Genomic DNA, 17,047 nt, shown 5'->3' with positions numbered 1-17,047 from the left:
AATATTTTACACTCATAAGCACAAGTGATTAAAATAATGTAAGTAGTTTGTTTGGGCAACATGCAAAGCCAACCGAATTCCTCTACAAGCAACCGAGTATTCTTCCTCAAGAAATCGGTGCCTAAGATTGCAAGAAATCAGATTGTGCACACATACAAAAATAGGCTGGGTTTTTCAACAAGAAACAAGCATAAATGGTTGTGTTTATGGAAACCATAAACATTTCCATAAATGTAAAAGCAAACAACCCATTTATAGTAAGTGTCTTATTGTGCAAAAAACTCCTTAGAACTCATTGAAAGCTCTATATTCTTTAAAAGACTTCAAAATAATTTGAAAAACATTTGTGAAAGTTGAAAGCAATTTAACAAAGATTCAAATATTTTCAAATATTTCTTTCAAAGACGAGCCTTAATTAATCTGACTCAACTCGTTGTTTTTGCACCTAAACGTAAATTCGTGTTAAACGATCACCTTACAACACATGACATTAGCACTAATGACTATCTTCATCTTTGATCTTCATGATGACATTCTTGATAACCTTGAATTGACAATTGGAGCTTCATGCTACATGGTTAAACTTAAGAGGCACACAATTAAATAACAAATGAGATTAATTTGTCTTAAGGCATCATCAACACTAGCTTAATCAAATTGGGTTTCTTCACCGTGCTACCTAGGTGTCCTACTTCAACTCACGCGGATTGACGGAATAGATAAAATTTTGCTTTTTGAGATAGTGATTAAGTATTTTACTAAAGCTCTTTGATACGAAAATATCTAGTGACCGATTCCAGAATATTCTGACTTGGAACGAAACGGTTTCCGAAAATGGGGATGGTTCTTACATGTAGTCGGAATTAACTTTAATTACTGTCAAAACAACTGCATTGGATAACATGACAACTCGTGTGATAAATTTCATTTTCGAATAATATCAAGCAACGCAAGTTATGAATCATAGAAAAGCTAAGCATTGACAATATGTGATCAGTAAATGCTAATATTTGTCTCCATGTAGTAAATTGTTATGCAGGTGCAGTTTCTTACAAGAACTGAACAAAGGGAGAGATTTCTCCCTCCAAATTTTAGTTTATCTCAAATCAAGGAAATGGATTCTATAATTTCCCTCCAAGTTACTCCGTATTTGATAACAAAACAAGAGAAAATCCTGAAGATCAATTTAATAAGTTAAAGCCAGGGGAAATGAAGTTTATGCTCCGTAAATTATCTGAAAACCATGCTAAGTTAATCATAGTATAAATGGTTGATTCTTGAAATATAAAAACTTTAGCCCCTTTATATAAAAAAAAAAACATCGAGGGCTCTCAGATGTCCTGGTATCCAGTATGATTCCACTGTAGCCACAGGGGAGGGTAATCCAAAAACAAGTAAATTATTTCAAGAACTATACATTCTGCATAGCAGATACCTATGCAACTATAGCATACCAAATAGAGCACCTGATTTTGTAGTTAAATTTTTGGTGAAGATAGGGTAGTGATAGGACGGACGTTCATTACTGTTCAGAAGCTTCTGGAAGCTTGGTCGAAGATGATCCTTTTTCACTGGGAAGGGAAGACCATGCCAACGCAGCACTGCCAAGCGTAATCGCTGTAACAATTGATCCCCACACCCATTTCTGTCTTCTTTTCTTAATCTGCCTGTCACGTCGTGCATTCTCTGCAATAAATTGTGCGTGGAGATTATTAACTCAGCAGTTCAACAAGAAAAACAAAAACCCGACCAACAAATAAATACTTGTAGCTGAAATAATCCCAACACTAACAATCTCGAATGAAATACATATATAGATGGCCAGAATTAACAACTAGTCGTCAATCAATGTATCAGCACAGCAATATGAGGCCAGCTGAGCCAAATTGACTCTCAATATCTCAACACCAGCACACACCCGTGTAATTGACTCTCAATGAAGCAAAATAGTGATCAGCATAAAAGCACACCACGATAGGTTCATAGCTAACATCATCATCATCATCATCATCATCATCATCATCATCATCATCATCATCATCATCATCATCATCATCGTTATCATCATCATCATCATATAGATTGATCTCCCAGCCCCACCTAATTAACAGACTTCAATCAACAAAAAAAACCACACATCATGTGAACCATTAAGAATTGCTATTGAAGCCATCAGAGAGATTTTAGTTTACTTTGTCTGATAAATTTTCTTTTATTTCCCAACAGATTTGTAAACAGATGTGAAATCATAGAAATGGGCCTGAATTGTTTTGACATCATACACTGTGAACTAGACATGACACCTTTTTCGCACAGGGCCAAGGCTACGTATATCAGACCCCCTTCCACACTGAGAACCTGAGAAACTATTGTTACGTGGTTTCTCACCACATCAGTTGTTGAAACGTTAATGACAATATCCCATTCAATGATCTACACTACTGGTACAAGAGTTTCTAGATTAAATCAGCCACTCTGTACAATTTGGTGGCAATGAAACCAGAAGATTCATCAAGGAACCTTCAAAGATCCCAGCCGATCATTACTAAACTACACCGGTGCAGTATTCTTTCTCATTTGTATCAACTAAGCTTGGCGGAAACGAAACCAGCATTGCTTAAGCATGTAACCTTAAAACATCCAGCATTCCAGCCAATGATAATGGAACAACACAGATGGAAGTAAAAATTATATCAGCTAAGTTTGGTGGCAATGAAATCATCATATTAAACAAGGAAGTAAGCTTCAAATATCAACAAAAGCAAAAGCAAGACAACATAATTACATGGTGCATCAGAAAAGAGGAAAGTCGCAGTATAGGGACATAGGGTAAATCATATAAGCAAATGACAGCAGCAGCTCAATCAGGATAACTCAGTCTAATTATATTCGATCAGCAACGATCAATGTCTCATCTGAAACAAGAATAAGAAGTTAAACTCACCAACAGCTTCCTGGTTCATTTGACACAACTCCTTGTTGACAGTCTCATAATAGTGTAACCTGTCACCTAAACGAGAAATCTCAAAGTTCTTGGCCTCTAGTTGAGCTTTCATCTCTGCCTCGACTTCAGTTTTTGCAATCCCTTTCCCAATAGATTCTGAAACAAAACGTAACAATTGGATTTGTCGACAAATATCTTCAGATAGACCCAGATTTGCTAGATCAGGTGGGAGAACTACGCCAACGGCTCCTAATTTATCTTTCAGTATTTGCCACAGACTTTGCATACTATGTAAAGCTTCTTCTACTAACTTCCTGTTTTCAATCTCCATCAACAAGGTGAGCCTCAATTCCCTTAGCTCAGTCTCAGCATCACTGAGAGAGCGTTGAGCAGCTTGGTGTCCGCTATCAGAAGATAGTTCTAAAACATATGTAAAATAACATTAGGCTTGTTACAATGAACCATGGCAACAACGCATATAATACAAACAAAAGGGTTATCGTTGGAACAGACAAATTTGTAAACTCCACAGAATTGCATTTGCTATATACTTCCTCCGTCCCGGTCATTTCTTTACTAATTGACTTGTAAGGTGTCTCATTCATTTATTTGTGTTTCTATATTGAGAAGGTTTTTTATGGATAACTTGATCATCCAAATGTAATATTGTTCATTTGTCATCCATTTAACTATAAGCACAAATGATCCTCTTAGATTAAAGCGCGAGAATGCATGTATGTTTGAGCAAATTAAAGGAGTGGAGGTGGAGAGGAATAAAAGGATACCTTCCCAAGCATCATAAAAATCAGCCATAGGAGTACTAAACTCCGCCATGGGAGTAGCTACATTGGCAGAAGACGACTCGTCCCAACCATCAATTGAGCTCCAAAACCTCATTAATTCCCGCGACTGTGTCGAATTTTTGCCCTCTCCTACCTCCGTCATTCCTCCATTTTCTCCCTCATTCGCCTCCTCCTCCTCCTCTACCACAAAATCTCTATTATCAACAGCCACCAACTTCTCCTCTGCTTCCACTTCTCCAATCACATTCTGGTCGTAAATGCTTTTGGCCAGGCGGGGCCCACGTCGCTTGTGGTTTATGAGGAACCGCGAAGATGGCGAATACGAGGACGTTGGAGATATAGGAAGCGGTGTTTGTTCCGGTGCGCTATATAGCCAAGGACTCATGTGAGGTATTACCGTCACATTGTTATTATTATTATCGTTGTTGTTGTTAAATTGCGGCGTAGTTGCGACGGGATTACAAGGGCGATGAGGTGGCAGAGTGTCGATAATGTCGAGCGGTAACGACGTGGTATTACGGCGGTCGAGGTTGGGAAACGACGTTGTGTGGGCGGTTTTGGTTGTTGGCCCAGGTTCTATTAATCGATCAAGCTGTATTACGGAGAGTGATGGCATGATTTACGTGAGAAAAATATATGAGAAAAAGAATGAAAGAGAGGGAAGTGGAAGCGAAAAGAGGAAGGAGAAGAAAGGAATGGAATGATATGAAAACGAGGCGTTTTGGTATTGGAAGGATCGTTGAGGTTTGGAGATCTATTATTAATATGGGGATTGGGGAAATGTAAGAGGAGGGAGGGAGGAGAAGAGAGTGAGAAGTCAAATGTACCCCTAGAATACAGAGGAAATAGCCAAGTTAAGGAAAGGTTGGAGGGATAGAATGGTAAAGCAAACTAGTATAGTCCCGCTTGGGTTAGGTGATGATGACTTGGAGGGAAAACAAACTAATAAGACAATGCCGAAACTTGAATAGGAAGAAAAGGCTGGGTATGTTCTTGGTTAAAAAGAAAGATAGGTGTGAGTTTGTGACATACTGACATCGCGTAATCAACACCAAATTAAATGGAGGATGCGCAGATTCGCAGCTAACAACCAAAAACAGAGCCAACGCTATAATAAAATGGTCAAGGTCCAACATGGCAACAACCACCGAACCTCTCTTCATTTTCTCACCACCATATTCTTTGCAATTTCCACCTTTTATTTTTAAGGTTTGTGATAATTGATATCACTTATCATTCAAATTTTGTCAGCTTTATCAAAGTAATATTTCTTTAAAAACTGTTACCGATATTGTTAATTCGGATTACAAGTAACTATCACGTCAGGAAAGAAAGCAAAAACAAAAAATCACACTTATCCATTTTAAGTTGTATTTTACTTCCTTTATTGCCTTTACACCTTCCTTGTATGTTCTTCTAATTCGTTCATGAACACCTCCATTAATTTTCAAATTCATTAATTTTAATTCTCTCTCTCTCTCTCTCTCTCTCTCTCTCTCTCTCCATTATTCTAATTCTCATTTCTTATTTCATCTTTATTTTCGAGTTCAGGTGATGCACTTATGAATGTCGAGGAGGTTACAATTGGGCCAACAAGTGAACAAGAGTTGATTGTTACTAATTCTCGAATGGGGACTTACTTGGGCACGCATTTCCAAGTCCAAGGAATCGAGGTTCTATTTATTGAGAGTTCGTGTTAGCTTGGGCGTGAAGGAGCTGGCAGCTTAGGCGTGTGGAGTTGTTTACCTATTATTTCCTATTATGTTATTTCCTTATCTCGTTTTAGGATATTTTTATTTACTGTTATTTCTTAAGCAAGAATTATATCTCATAGGAGATACTAGGTCAAGTTTATTAGCTGATTTGTAAGCCTATATAAGGCGTGGCATTGTTGTTCGTTTCATTCATTCATCGATTAATAAAAACTCAGAAAACCCGATCAAGTTTGATCACCAAACCCTAGATTTGAGAACGTACTTCAAGTCTTTCGCGATTGTTGTCCGGACTCCAAACTCCTTCGTTATTAGCTGCGAATTCAGGTCGAATCTCAAGGCTAAATATCTCTTTCTTGTTTCATGATTATACTTTTCATCCGTGTTACTGTTCACCGTCATACTATTCATCCGTTACTGTTCACCCGTCACTATTCATCTGTTACTGTTCACCCGTTATTTTGTTAGTATTGCTGTTGTTATTGCGTCATAAAATCACAAAAACAAGCCTTTTGTTTTCGCTATTCTGTTTTTGTTAGTTGCTGAAATTCGAGTCTTAAATCGTCACATTTAATTTGTTAATTGTTTCCGCGTTTTATATCATTTGTGGTAATCAGAGCAAGGACGATGGGAGACGATGCCAATCTACTGCAGCAGTTGCATGAATTGTTGTGCGCAAACCCTGACTTAGGGGCTCGCAATTTTGGTAGTGCTAGGCGTTTTGAGAGTGCAAGGCCTGTGGACGAATTCAAGGTCACGGAGTTACCAGAATGCGAAGGTAATACAGATCCGGAGGTGTACCTTGAATGGGAACGGAACATAGAGAGGATGTTCGAGTTCAAGGATGTTCCTGACGAGAAGCATTGCTAGTTCGCTATTTTGAAATCGGTGAAGAATGTGTCGTTGTGGTTTGAGAATCTTAAGACCAAACGAGCAAGGGATGGCAAGGAGAAACTGAAATCTTGGGATGCCCTAAAACGAAAACTCAGAAAGAGGTATGTTTCGAGAAGCCATAAAATCGATATTTATAGAAAAATTGCTGAATTAAGCCAAGGCAGTTTGTCAATTGTCGATTACATTGCTGAATTTGAAAAACTCTCATTGATGAGTGAAATGGACGAATTGGAGGAACAAAAAATAGCTAGGTTTTGTAGGGGGCTGAACAAGAACATCGCTTTCACGGTGGATTTACAGAGTTATGATTCGTTTGATATGCTGTGTCAGTTATGTTCGAAAGTTGAAAGACAGAATAAAGTGAGTCGTTCTAGCACCAGTTTCACCCCGAAGAGTAATGCGTGGTCTAAACCCGAGGGAGCTAGGTCTGGTGGTTCCGTGTCTACAGTAGTCACGCCTGCCCCCACACCCAAACCGCTCATTTGCGACAAACCTGAATCGAGTAGCAAAGAAAAAGACCTGGCCAAGGTCCGTTGTTTCAAATGTCAAGGGTTTGGTCACTTCCGAAGTGATTGCCCTAATAAAAGGATTGTTACTCTACGAAAAGCCATGAATTCGCGTGATGAGCTATCGTATGATTTGGCTGTTGAGGAGAAGGGATTGTTTGTGTTGAACGAAGATGAGGAGGCCGAGAATGAGGAGTTGTCTTATGAAGCTCCTACATATGATACTTTGGTCTTACGACGTATGTTGCACTCTAAGGTTGAAACGGTAGTTGTAGAGCAGCGAGATCATATTTTTCACACAAAATGTCAGGTTGGTGATAAGTGGTGTAGCGTGATTGTCGATGGTGGGAGTTGCACCAATGTTGTTCCTACGGAGTTGATTGAAAAGCCTGCTCTCGTGACTACACCGCATCTAAAGCCCTATACTTTGCATTTGCTTGATGACGGTAGTAAAGTGAAGGTTTCGAAACGGGCCCGAGTGAATTTTACAATGGGTCCTTACAAGGATGCGGTTTTATGCGATGTTATACCTATGGATGCGTGCCATTTGCTTTTGGGACGTCCTTGGTAATTTGATAAGGATGTAACGCACCATGGGAGGAGTAACGAGTACACTTTGTTCTCTGATGGTAAGAAGGTAACATTGAAGCCTATGACCCCAAAGGCTATTCCTTCCATGTATTCGGGCAGGGGTAAGAAGCCAAGCTTAACCATGTTTGCTAACGAAAGGGAGATTGAACAGGAGCTCGACGATGGTGGTTGTGTTTATGCGCTCATAGCCTTAAATCAGCCCCAACCACAAGTAAGTGAGCACGATGCTATCAATGAGTTGCTTCTTGAGTTTGCAGATGTATTCCCGGATGATTTACCTACTGGTTTGCCACCGATTAGAGGGATCGAGCATCAAATTGACTTGATTTCAGGGGCTCCATTACCTAATAAGGCTGCCTATCGAAGTAATTCCGAGGAATAAGAAGATGCAGCACCAAATTAATGAGTTAATGGAACGAGGTTATGTGCGTGAGAGCTTAAGTCCATGTGTTGTTCCGGTCTTGTTAGTTCCAAAGAAAGATGGTTCGTGGCGAATGTGCATCGATAGCAGGGCTGTCAATAACATAACCATTAAGTATCAATTTCCCATCCCGAGACTTGATGATATGTTAGATGAGCTTCATAGTTCAGTGGTATTCTCGAATATTGACTTACGAAGTGGACACCAACAGATTAGAATGAAGGAAGGAGATAAATGGAAAACCGCGTTCAAGACCAAGCAAGGCCTGTACGAGTGGTTGGTTATGCCTTTCGGGCTCACGAATGCACCTAGCACCTTCATGAGACTAATGAACGAGGTACTCAAACTACCTTTTCTTGGCAAATTCGTTGTTGTTTATTTAGATGATATACTCGTGTATAGTAAAAGCATAGATGAGCATTTGCGTCATCTAAGGGCTGTTTTTGAGGTATTAAGGGCTCAAAAATTATATGGCAAAACCGAGAAGTGCTCATTTCTGGTCGATGAAGTTGTCTTTCTTGGCTATGTCGTTTCTAAGCATGGGGTATCCGTGGATAAGACTAAGGTAGAAGCTATTCGTTCTTGGCCAATACCTACAACCGTGACTGAGGTACGTTCATTCCATGGGTTGGCTTCATTTTATCGTCGTTTTATTCGGGATTTTAGTACCATTATGAGTCCTATTACCGAGTGCTTGAAGAAGGTCTCATTCGTTTGGGGTATAGCAGCCCAACGAGCTTTCGAGTTGATTAAATAGAAGCTATGTGAAGCACCGATTCTTGCACTTCCTGATTTTGCAAAACCATTGGAAGTTGAGTACGATGCTAGTGGTGTCAGAATAGGGGATGTTCTTGTCGAAGAAAAGCGTCCCATAACCTATTTCTCAGAGAAATTGGGTGGAGCTCACTGTAATTATTCGACATACGACAAGGAATTCTATGCTATTGTTCGAGCCTTGGATCATTGGAGCCATTACTTGAGGCCGAATCATTTTATATTGCATTTTGACCATGAATCTCTAAAATATATTAACGGGCAGCAAAAACTTAATCCACGACATGCTAAATGGGTCGAGTTTCTTCAATCATTTCATTTCTCATCCAAGTACAAGGAGGCTAAAAGTAACGTGGTAGCTGATGCGTTATCTCGCAGGTATGCATTACTTACAACTCTTGGAGTAGGGCTACTTGGTTTTGAGATGTTGAAAGAGTATTACCAAGCGATGCTGATTTTGGCGAAATTTTCAATGAATGTGCTGCTGGTTCATTCAAGGATTACATACTGCAAGACGGGTTTCTCTTGAAGGGAAATCGTTTATGTGTTCCTAAGCATCCAGTTAGAGAATTGTTGGTTAGAGAGGCTCATGGTGGCGGCATTGCTGGTCATTTCGGTACTCAAAAGACGCTCGAAGTCTTACACGAGCATTTTTATTGGCCGAAGATGTTGGGTGATATACAGAATTTATTGAGCAAGTGCGCTACTTGTCATCTCGCAAAGAGTAAGTTCAAGCCGGGTTTATATCAGCTCTTAGCGGTTCCTAATCGGCCTTGGGAGGATGTATCAATGGATTTTATCGTCGCCTTGCCAAGAACACAGCGGGGTAAGGATGCTATAAAGGTTGTGGTTGATCGCTTTTCGAAAATGGCACATTTCATACAATACACAAGACCGACGATGCTGCAAATGTGGCTGATTTGTATTTCCGAGAAATAGTGTGTTTACATGGTGTCCCAAAAACAATTGTGTCTGATCGAGACTCGAAATTCTTAAGCTATTTCTGAAACACTTTGTGCAGGAAATTGGGTACGAAGTTGCTATTTAGTACCTCACATCATCCCCAAACCGAGGTTACGAATCGTACTTTTGGCACTATACTTCGTGGGCTGGTTAGCAAGACACAAAAGTGTTGGGATGTGAAGCTAGCTCATGCCGAGTTTGCATACAGCCTAACTCTAACCATAGCCACGAAGCACTCTCCTTTTGAAGTAGTATATGGCGTTAATCCGTACCTGCCTATTGATCTAATTCCGCTTCCTAGTGATGAGTTGGTGCACAAGGATGCTGAATCTAAGCTGAAATTGATGTTGAAGTTACACGAACAGGTTAAGAAGCGAATAGAGACGACAAATGAGGCTTACAAGAAGAAATCGAATAAGAACCGTAAGCCTAGGCTTTTTGAACCAGGTGACCTGGTTTGGCTTCATTTGAGGAAAGACCGCTTTCCAGGAAAGCGCAAAAACAAGCTTATGCCTCGAGTCGAGGGTCCATACAAGGTAGTCGGGAAGGTGAATGATAATGCCTACAAGTTAGAGCTTCCTGGTGACTATGGTGTCCACGCTATATTTAATGTGGGAGACCTCTCGCCATACTTAGATGATGAAGGGCTGTCCGAATTGAGGTCAATTCCCTTTCAAGAGGGAGGGGATAATGCGCTTATGGATGCTGAGGAGGTTACAATTAGGCCAACAAGTGAACAAGAGCTGATTGTTACTAATTCTCGAATGGGGACTTACTTGGGCACACATTTCCAAGTCCAAGGAATCGGGGTTCTATTTATTGAGAGTCCGTGTTAGCTTGGGCGTGAAGGAGCTGGCAGCTTAGGCGTGTGGAGTTGTTTACCTATTATTTCCTATTCTGTTATTTCCTTATCTCTTTTTATGATATTTTTATTTACTCCTATTTCTTATTAAGCAAGAATAATATCTCATAGGAGATACTAGGTCAAGTTTATTAGCTGATTTGTAAGCCTATATAAGGCGTGACATTGCTGTTCGTTTCAAGTTTGATCACCAAACCCTAAAATTGAGAACGTATTTCAAGTCTTTCGTGATTGTTGTTCGGGCTCCAAACTCTTTCGTTATTAGCTACGAATTCAGGTAGAATCTCAAGGCTAAATATCCCTTTCTTGTTTCGTGATTATACTGTTCATCCGTGTTACTGTTCACCGTCATACTATTCATCCGTTACTGTTCACCTGTCACTATTCATCCGTTATTGTTCACCTGTTGTTTTATTAGTATTGCTGCTGTTATTGCGTCATAAAATCACAAAAACAAGCCTTTTGTTTTCGCTATTCTGTTTTTGTTAGTTGCTGAAATTTGAGTCTTAAGTTGTCACATTAAATTTGTTAATTGCTTCTGCGTTTTATATCATCAGGTGTAATCCCCTACAAAATCTAGTGCAAAACAGTGGCGGAAACACTGTCAAATGGGATTAAATACACAATGATAAAACTAAAAAAACCAAACTCAGTTTAAAATAAATATAATCCACGGGAAACATTCCCAAAAAGGTAGTCGATACAATTGCCACTTTTGCTAAAAAGGGCTAAAAATCAAAACCTCCAAAAACATGGTTCAACAATCCAAAAGAAACGAAAATAAAAAGAGTAGGATCAACTACTCGCTAGCTCACTCCTCGAATCCCAGCAAAGCAAATACCTGCCATGTTATATACATAACAGCCACAATCAGTGGGGAATAACTCAGGCGTTCTCCTAGCCACATTTCATCAAGTTAAAGCCAAACAAATGCTAAAACCATAATTACTTGAAATATGAAACCTCAATACATTATAAAATGTTAAAAACATAAATAAGCACTTGAACAATTGAAAATCAAAATCAAATCCAAAAACATTAAAGTATAAGATACAATATCAAATACTCCTTATGAAAAACCAGCTTTGTATCTTAGTATAGATTTTCACTCGGACTATGCTAAAGTACCGCGGTTCCACAACCATAATAGGGCGGCATTCTTACTCCGCAGTGCGAGGCCCTAGTCTAAGTGTATGTACATAACTCCTGGGGTGCAACACTCCCAGACGACCACCGATGACAATCATCAGTTCTATATCTAATGGCAAAACTAACCACATCCTGAGTTTATTATTCTAAACCTTACACCTAACTGTTCCATAAGTATTCAAAACCACTTCAAAAGTGTATTATTCAAATCCTTTAAAAAGGAAACCTTCCAAGAAGGCAATTTCTAAAAATAGTAACTTTTTATAAATAGAATCTTACTTAGAGTAAATACCTTCTCAAAATAGAAATATTATGAAAATAGTAATGTATTACGTTTTAACCAATGTCATTTAAAAAGTTAGAAAATAAAAGTCATTATCTTATTACCAAATTTGGTAGTCCAATTTAAATAGTAATCCATTATTTAAAATGATAAAATAATTTTAGTCAAATACTTCTTATAAAACAGGCTCTTAACACATTCTGGAATCATATGAAAAATGACCATAATACCCTTCTCCATAAATTAACTTCAAAACCATTATTTACTCGGTTTAACCAAAACAGTGTTTTATTTTTATAAAATCAAGTTTAACTTCGATACTCATGAAATTTAACGTGAGTATTGTTTATAAAATCTCTGACTAGCATGTAAAATTTCGTAAAAAGATATGCTCATTTGATATATGAACCGAATTAAAAACAAGATTATCGTAAAAACCGCAAAACACCCTGTCAATTATTAAAAATATTTTCTGACCAGAACGGTACCCAAGAAAATTTGTAACATTTTGAAGTTAAGTAGAAACACCAAAAATAATTTTCCTAGCAACTAAAAATCGTAAATACTATTTATTAAAATTGTATTCTGAAAACAACCATAACTGTATTTTATTTATTAAAAATATAATTCGACCCAAAATAATTTTTAACAAAATTTATATCATTCCATAATGCATTATCAGAGCTAATAAAATAGATTTCGTAAGTTAGAAAAATCAAGAACGAATTAATACCTAATAAACATCAAAACCGCTGAAACATTGTATAAATCATAATAATTAGTAATACGATTAAAAGATCGAAACTTTTATGATCTTAAGTATTAAAATTTTCCATAGGACCAGAATAAAATCATAAAAAACGAAATTATACCATGATTAGTAATTTAAAACCCTTGAAATCGATGTATTGCGATTATAACAACAACATTAAATCTAATAAAAGCAATACCAAATATGATAAATTCATAAGTAAAATATATTTTGATACATAATGAAATATCAGAAAATTTCGTGTCATGAGAACAAATATTCGAAATATATAAATTAAATATCATAGTTTAATTAAAACAACGATAATGATAAAAAACAAGCAACTACTCAACAATAACTAATGAAATGCCGAGTCATGCCCTTAAGAGTTACCTCTTATTCGCGTTCCAAATCGATGAAATACTCGTTCTCGTACGGATCTTGACGATATCCCCCAAAAATAAACATTCATATATGATTAAATCATATACTAATTAAATAAAAACCAAAACTAAATATATGACAACGATTAAGGGCAATAATTACCCTTAGAATAGGATGAACGGATGATGAAGGAAGATCGATCTTAATAAAGAAGTAAGAAGGCAAGCATGTACGTAGAATACGGATATAAAGAAGTTGTGGTAAGCAAGCACGTACGTAAATTTTTGTTTCGAAAAACCGTACGTTGATCACGGTAGGGTTTGATTTTTGTTTTTTTTCGTTTTCTAAAGAAAAAGGAATAAGAATATATGTAGAAAAAAAAAAGAGTGTTTAGGAGGATATGAAATAAGAAAAGAGAGTATAAAATCTACTTATTTGCCTAACAATAAACCAACCAAATAAAATGATAATAACCAAAATATCTTCTCCATTTTGTTGTAAAATAAACAATGGTAGAATAATAATAATAATTATGCTAAGGATTTCAAATAAAAGAATAAAAAGGATAAATATAGTTAAATAATCAACTTGTCTATTAAATAAAAACACAGTCCATATATCAATGTCGCAAAAGTCGATTTTCCATTTTTGCTTACAAAAAAAAATGTCATTTAAATTAAAAGTTGGTCCGAGAAGAAATCAGACTGAAATAAGATTTAAAACGACATTAATTAATGATTTGAACAAAACTGGTAAATATAATTATTAAAATTTAAATCTTATAAACAAAAATTAAATATGCGAGATTAAAAAAATTGCGGGTGTTACAACCTCCCCCACTTAGAAAAAGTTCCGTCCTCCAAACTTGAAAGTAGAAAAATAAGATTTAAAGAACAAAAACTTTTAAAACATTTCCGTTGACTTAATATATTTGAAAAGTCTTTGTTGAGATCAAAACAATCTTTAAACCAATTTTCAAAATTGAACAATTAGAAATTACTAGTCTCGAAATCACTTGTCTAGCTAATATCTTGTTACGAGAGAATACCTGTCGCGAACAAGAATTCTGTAGTCCAAGATAAAGGCAATCAAACATTTGAAAAAAAATAATCTCAAAACCAAATGTTAGCAAGTAGTGGGCAGTCATTAGACGTCTTTAATGACAAGTCCTAGCATCCAACCAACGTCGAATTCCAAAATAAGTTGTGTAAATTTTATTTCAAACCTTAGGACAAATCCAATTTGTAAATACACTATAACATTTGAAAGTTTTTCGAGACATTAAATAACTTTAATTAAAACAATTCCGGAATATCTCAAAATGGGTTTTAAGACATTTCGAACAAAACAAAAGTTAAACACTGCTTAGTAGTAAAATTAAAAGTGAAACTTGAAGGTTTGAAATTAAAATTCAAAAATATTAAAATTTCCATAATAACACAAATTTTGTAGTAGTCAAAGCTCATGTATAAAACGAAAAAAGTACGAAAAGCACGATTGAAGGTAGATTTTTAAATCTTAAGCAAGGGTTAAAGGAGTATTAGCTGGAACAGATGTTCGAGAGAAAAAGAGGGAAGGAAGATTCAAGAGCAATACAAAGCTCTCTCAAGGACTGTAAATGAGGTTAATCATCTCGAGATTCTTGGTACAACTCCTCTATGAAACTCCAACTTTCCTATTTCCATTGAAACCAGCACCAAGCTTGTCAACACCAGGCAACTAAGCTGTCAACCTCAGAGTTTCCTAACTTCCTAGGCTATATCCTCCAATCTCACCGATTGATACAACTCTCATCCACAAAATTACATAATTGTTCAACCTCTCAAAACATCATGGTAAGAGTCCACGTAATTCAAAATCCAAAGTTACTAACCAAAATTCCACAAGTTATGAAAACATAACTAATCCAATTAACTCATAAGGCTCTTAAAACTATTCAAAACACATCAGGCTTGCACTCGAGAAGAATTCTAAACCCAGACTAGTAAAAATAAGACATACCACACTCAAAGATTCTACTCTTCTGAGATCTCAAACAAAGCAACAAGGTTACTAAATCCATAAGACTTCTCGAGTTATTGAACATCAAACAAACACCACCATCTAACAACACCATTCCATCAAAGTCTTATAGAAGCCCTATGGTCGGATTTTTCTCACTTGGAGCTTTACTTTTCGGTTACTTGTCATTAGGAGCACCTAGACCAAAATAATATTTATAATTTCACAAACAACTCTACTATTAGTAAAGAGGCAATTAAAGGTCGGATCCCAAGGGACGGGTATTGATAAAGGATTTTCGATTGCAAGTAGCGGTGTCTAGGGGTGTCACGATTTGGGGTTGAGATGAGAAGATCACTAAACTAAATAGCAATAAAAGTAAACAAGCAAGATGATTAAAAAGAGATGTAAACAATTGATTAAAAGCACTAGGGTGTCATGGGGTCATAGGGGATTCATGGGAATTGATCATACAAATATATTCTCAAATTATAAGCAAGCAATTATTGTTGTGATGGATCGAGTTGGTTTATATCTTATAATCCTAGGAAGTTTTGGGTCCCAGAGCCGAATCGATTAGATTGTACAACACCTACAAATCGACTTAATCCTCCCTACTCAACTATATGCATGGTCTAATGAGACTCGAGTTGGTTTATGTCTTACAAGTCTCATTGAAAAGGTAAGTGATGGGTAAAAAATGCAAGGATTCATAGGCTCGCATTTCATCAAACATAACATGTGCATACGTTGAGATCACAACAAGCAAGCAAATAAACTATGAAAACATATTAAATTAAGCATGAATCATTCCCCATGTTGGTTTCCCCTAATTACCCATTAACCCTAGTTAAGGAAACTACTCACTCATTATCAAGTTTAGCATGTTAACAAGGTTGACAATCACATTAACAAAGCAAAACATGATGAATAAATGAAGATTATTAATAATAATTAAAAGGGGATTAAGAGAATTATACCTACTAATGATTCCAATAATAAAGCAAAGAATAATATAAGTACTTGATGATTAATTGGAAGGTTGTCAATCTCCCAATAATAACCCAAATAATCTTCAATTACCCAAAATAAAAGATGAACAAAAAAGAGATTAAGGAAATGAGATTTGTATTAATATTTGATTAGAAGTTGATTATAAGATTAAGAAGAGATTAAAATGATATAAACTACACTAAGGATTGATAAGAAGAACATGATTATCTAATTAGACTAATAGGGTATTTATAGTGGGGATTAGGTACACAAATTAGGGTTTACTAAGGGCTTAAATGAAGATTAAGTCCTTGAGGAATCGCTCCTCTCAAAAGAGATGCCGGTCACCTTTTTGCCGGTCTTTCATAAATATGCGCATCTTTTATGGAGGGAAGAAAAGGTCTTGCGGGCCTGTAAGAGAATCCGAGCGTCCAAGGTATCGGGACGGGCGGATTTCCTAATGGCTGGACGAGCGGATTGTTGAGCTGGACGGGCGGATTTCTTCGTAGTTGGACGGGCGTCCCTCTGGCAAAGACGCTCGGATTCATCACGTGTTGGACGGGCGTCTTGCCTAGTTAGACGGGCGAATTGTGTCACAGCTTTCCTTTCTTCTTTTCTTCTTCAAATAATCCTCCGGGATTTAGTCGGGGATGGAAGGATTTCTTCATCATTGCCCATCTACTATAATATGTACAAAGGCCTTCTAGTCTTGTCTTCTCTTTGATGCTTGGTCATTAGATTTGATCAATTTAGCTCTATTTTGCCATGAAAATGCAAGGTTTGCACTCCTCTCCTACCAAGGAAACAAAACCTCAAAGAATATGCAAAACAAAGGACTAAAGATAGTAAATGAACCAATTATGCACTAAAAAGCATGGGAACGAGGCTAATTCGGGGACTAAATATGCTCAAATAATGGTCACATCAAATATCCCCAAACCGAACCTTTGGTCGTCCCGAGTAAAGAGGTGACAAAACTAGGACCGTTATTTAAACTAACCTAATAGCATAGCCGA

General features: G+C 37.0%; 2 protein-coding genes across 3 annotated transcripts; one reads left to right on the top strand and one right to left on the bottom strand.

The window, feature by feature from the left end:
• Window positions 1–1,210: 1,210 nt before the first annotated feature.
• On the bottom strand, window positions 1,211–4,713 carry LOC141639003 (uncharacterized). Of its 2 annotated transcripts, XR_012542329.1 has the most exons (4): window positions 3,730–4,713; window positions 2,945–3,364; window positions 1,971–2,112; window positions 1,484–1,686 (listed from the first exon to the last, which is right to left on the bottom strand). XR_012542329.1 is itself a non-coding variant. In XM_074448186.1 (3 exons), exons 1-3 carry the CDS (start codon window positions 4,361–4,363, stop codon window positions 1,523–1,525), a joined length of 1,218 nt encoding a protein of 405 aa, XP_074304287.1. In that variant the 5' UTR covers window positions 4,364–4,708; the 3' UTR covers window positions 1,211–1,522. The 2 variants fall into 2 exon arrangements, 1 of the variants encoding a protein (XP_074304287.1); XM_074448186.1 differs by lacking the exon at window positions 1,971–2,112 and having other exon boundaries at window positions 1,211–1,686; window positions 3,730–4,708.
• Window positions 4,714–6,086: 1,373 nt separating this feature from the next.
• LOC141639006 (uncharacterized) lies at window positions 6,087–7,832 on the top strand. The gene is made up of 3 exons (XM_074448188.1): window positions 6,087–6,254; window positions 6,354–7,426; window positions 7,550–7,832. The coding sequence occupies exons 1-3, from the start codon at window positions 6,087–6,089 to the stop codon at window positions 7,830–7,832; spliced, it is 1,524 nt and encodes a 507-aa protein (XP_074304289.1).
• The last annotated feature ends 9,215 nt before the right edge of the window (window positions 7,833–17,047 follow it).

This window comes from Silene latifolia, unplaced genomic scaffold (genome assembly GCF_048544455.1).
Source record: "Silene latifolia isolate original U9 population unplaced genomic scaffold, ASM4854445v1 scaffold_248, whole genome shotgun sequence".
Lineage (NCBI taxonomy): Eukaryota > Viridiplantae > Streptophyta > Magnoliopsida > Caryophyllales > Caryophyllaceae > Silene > Silene latifolia.
This window is presented reverse-complemented; position numbering and strand designations above follow the sequence as displayed.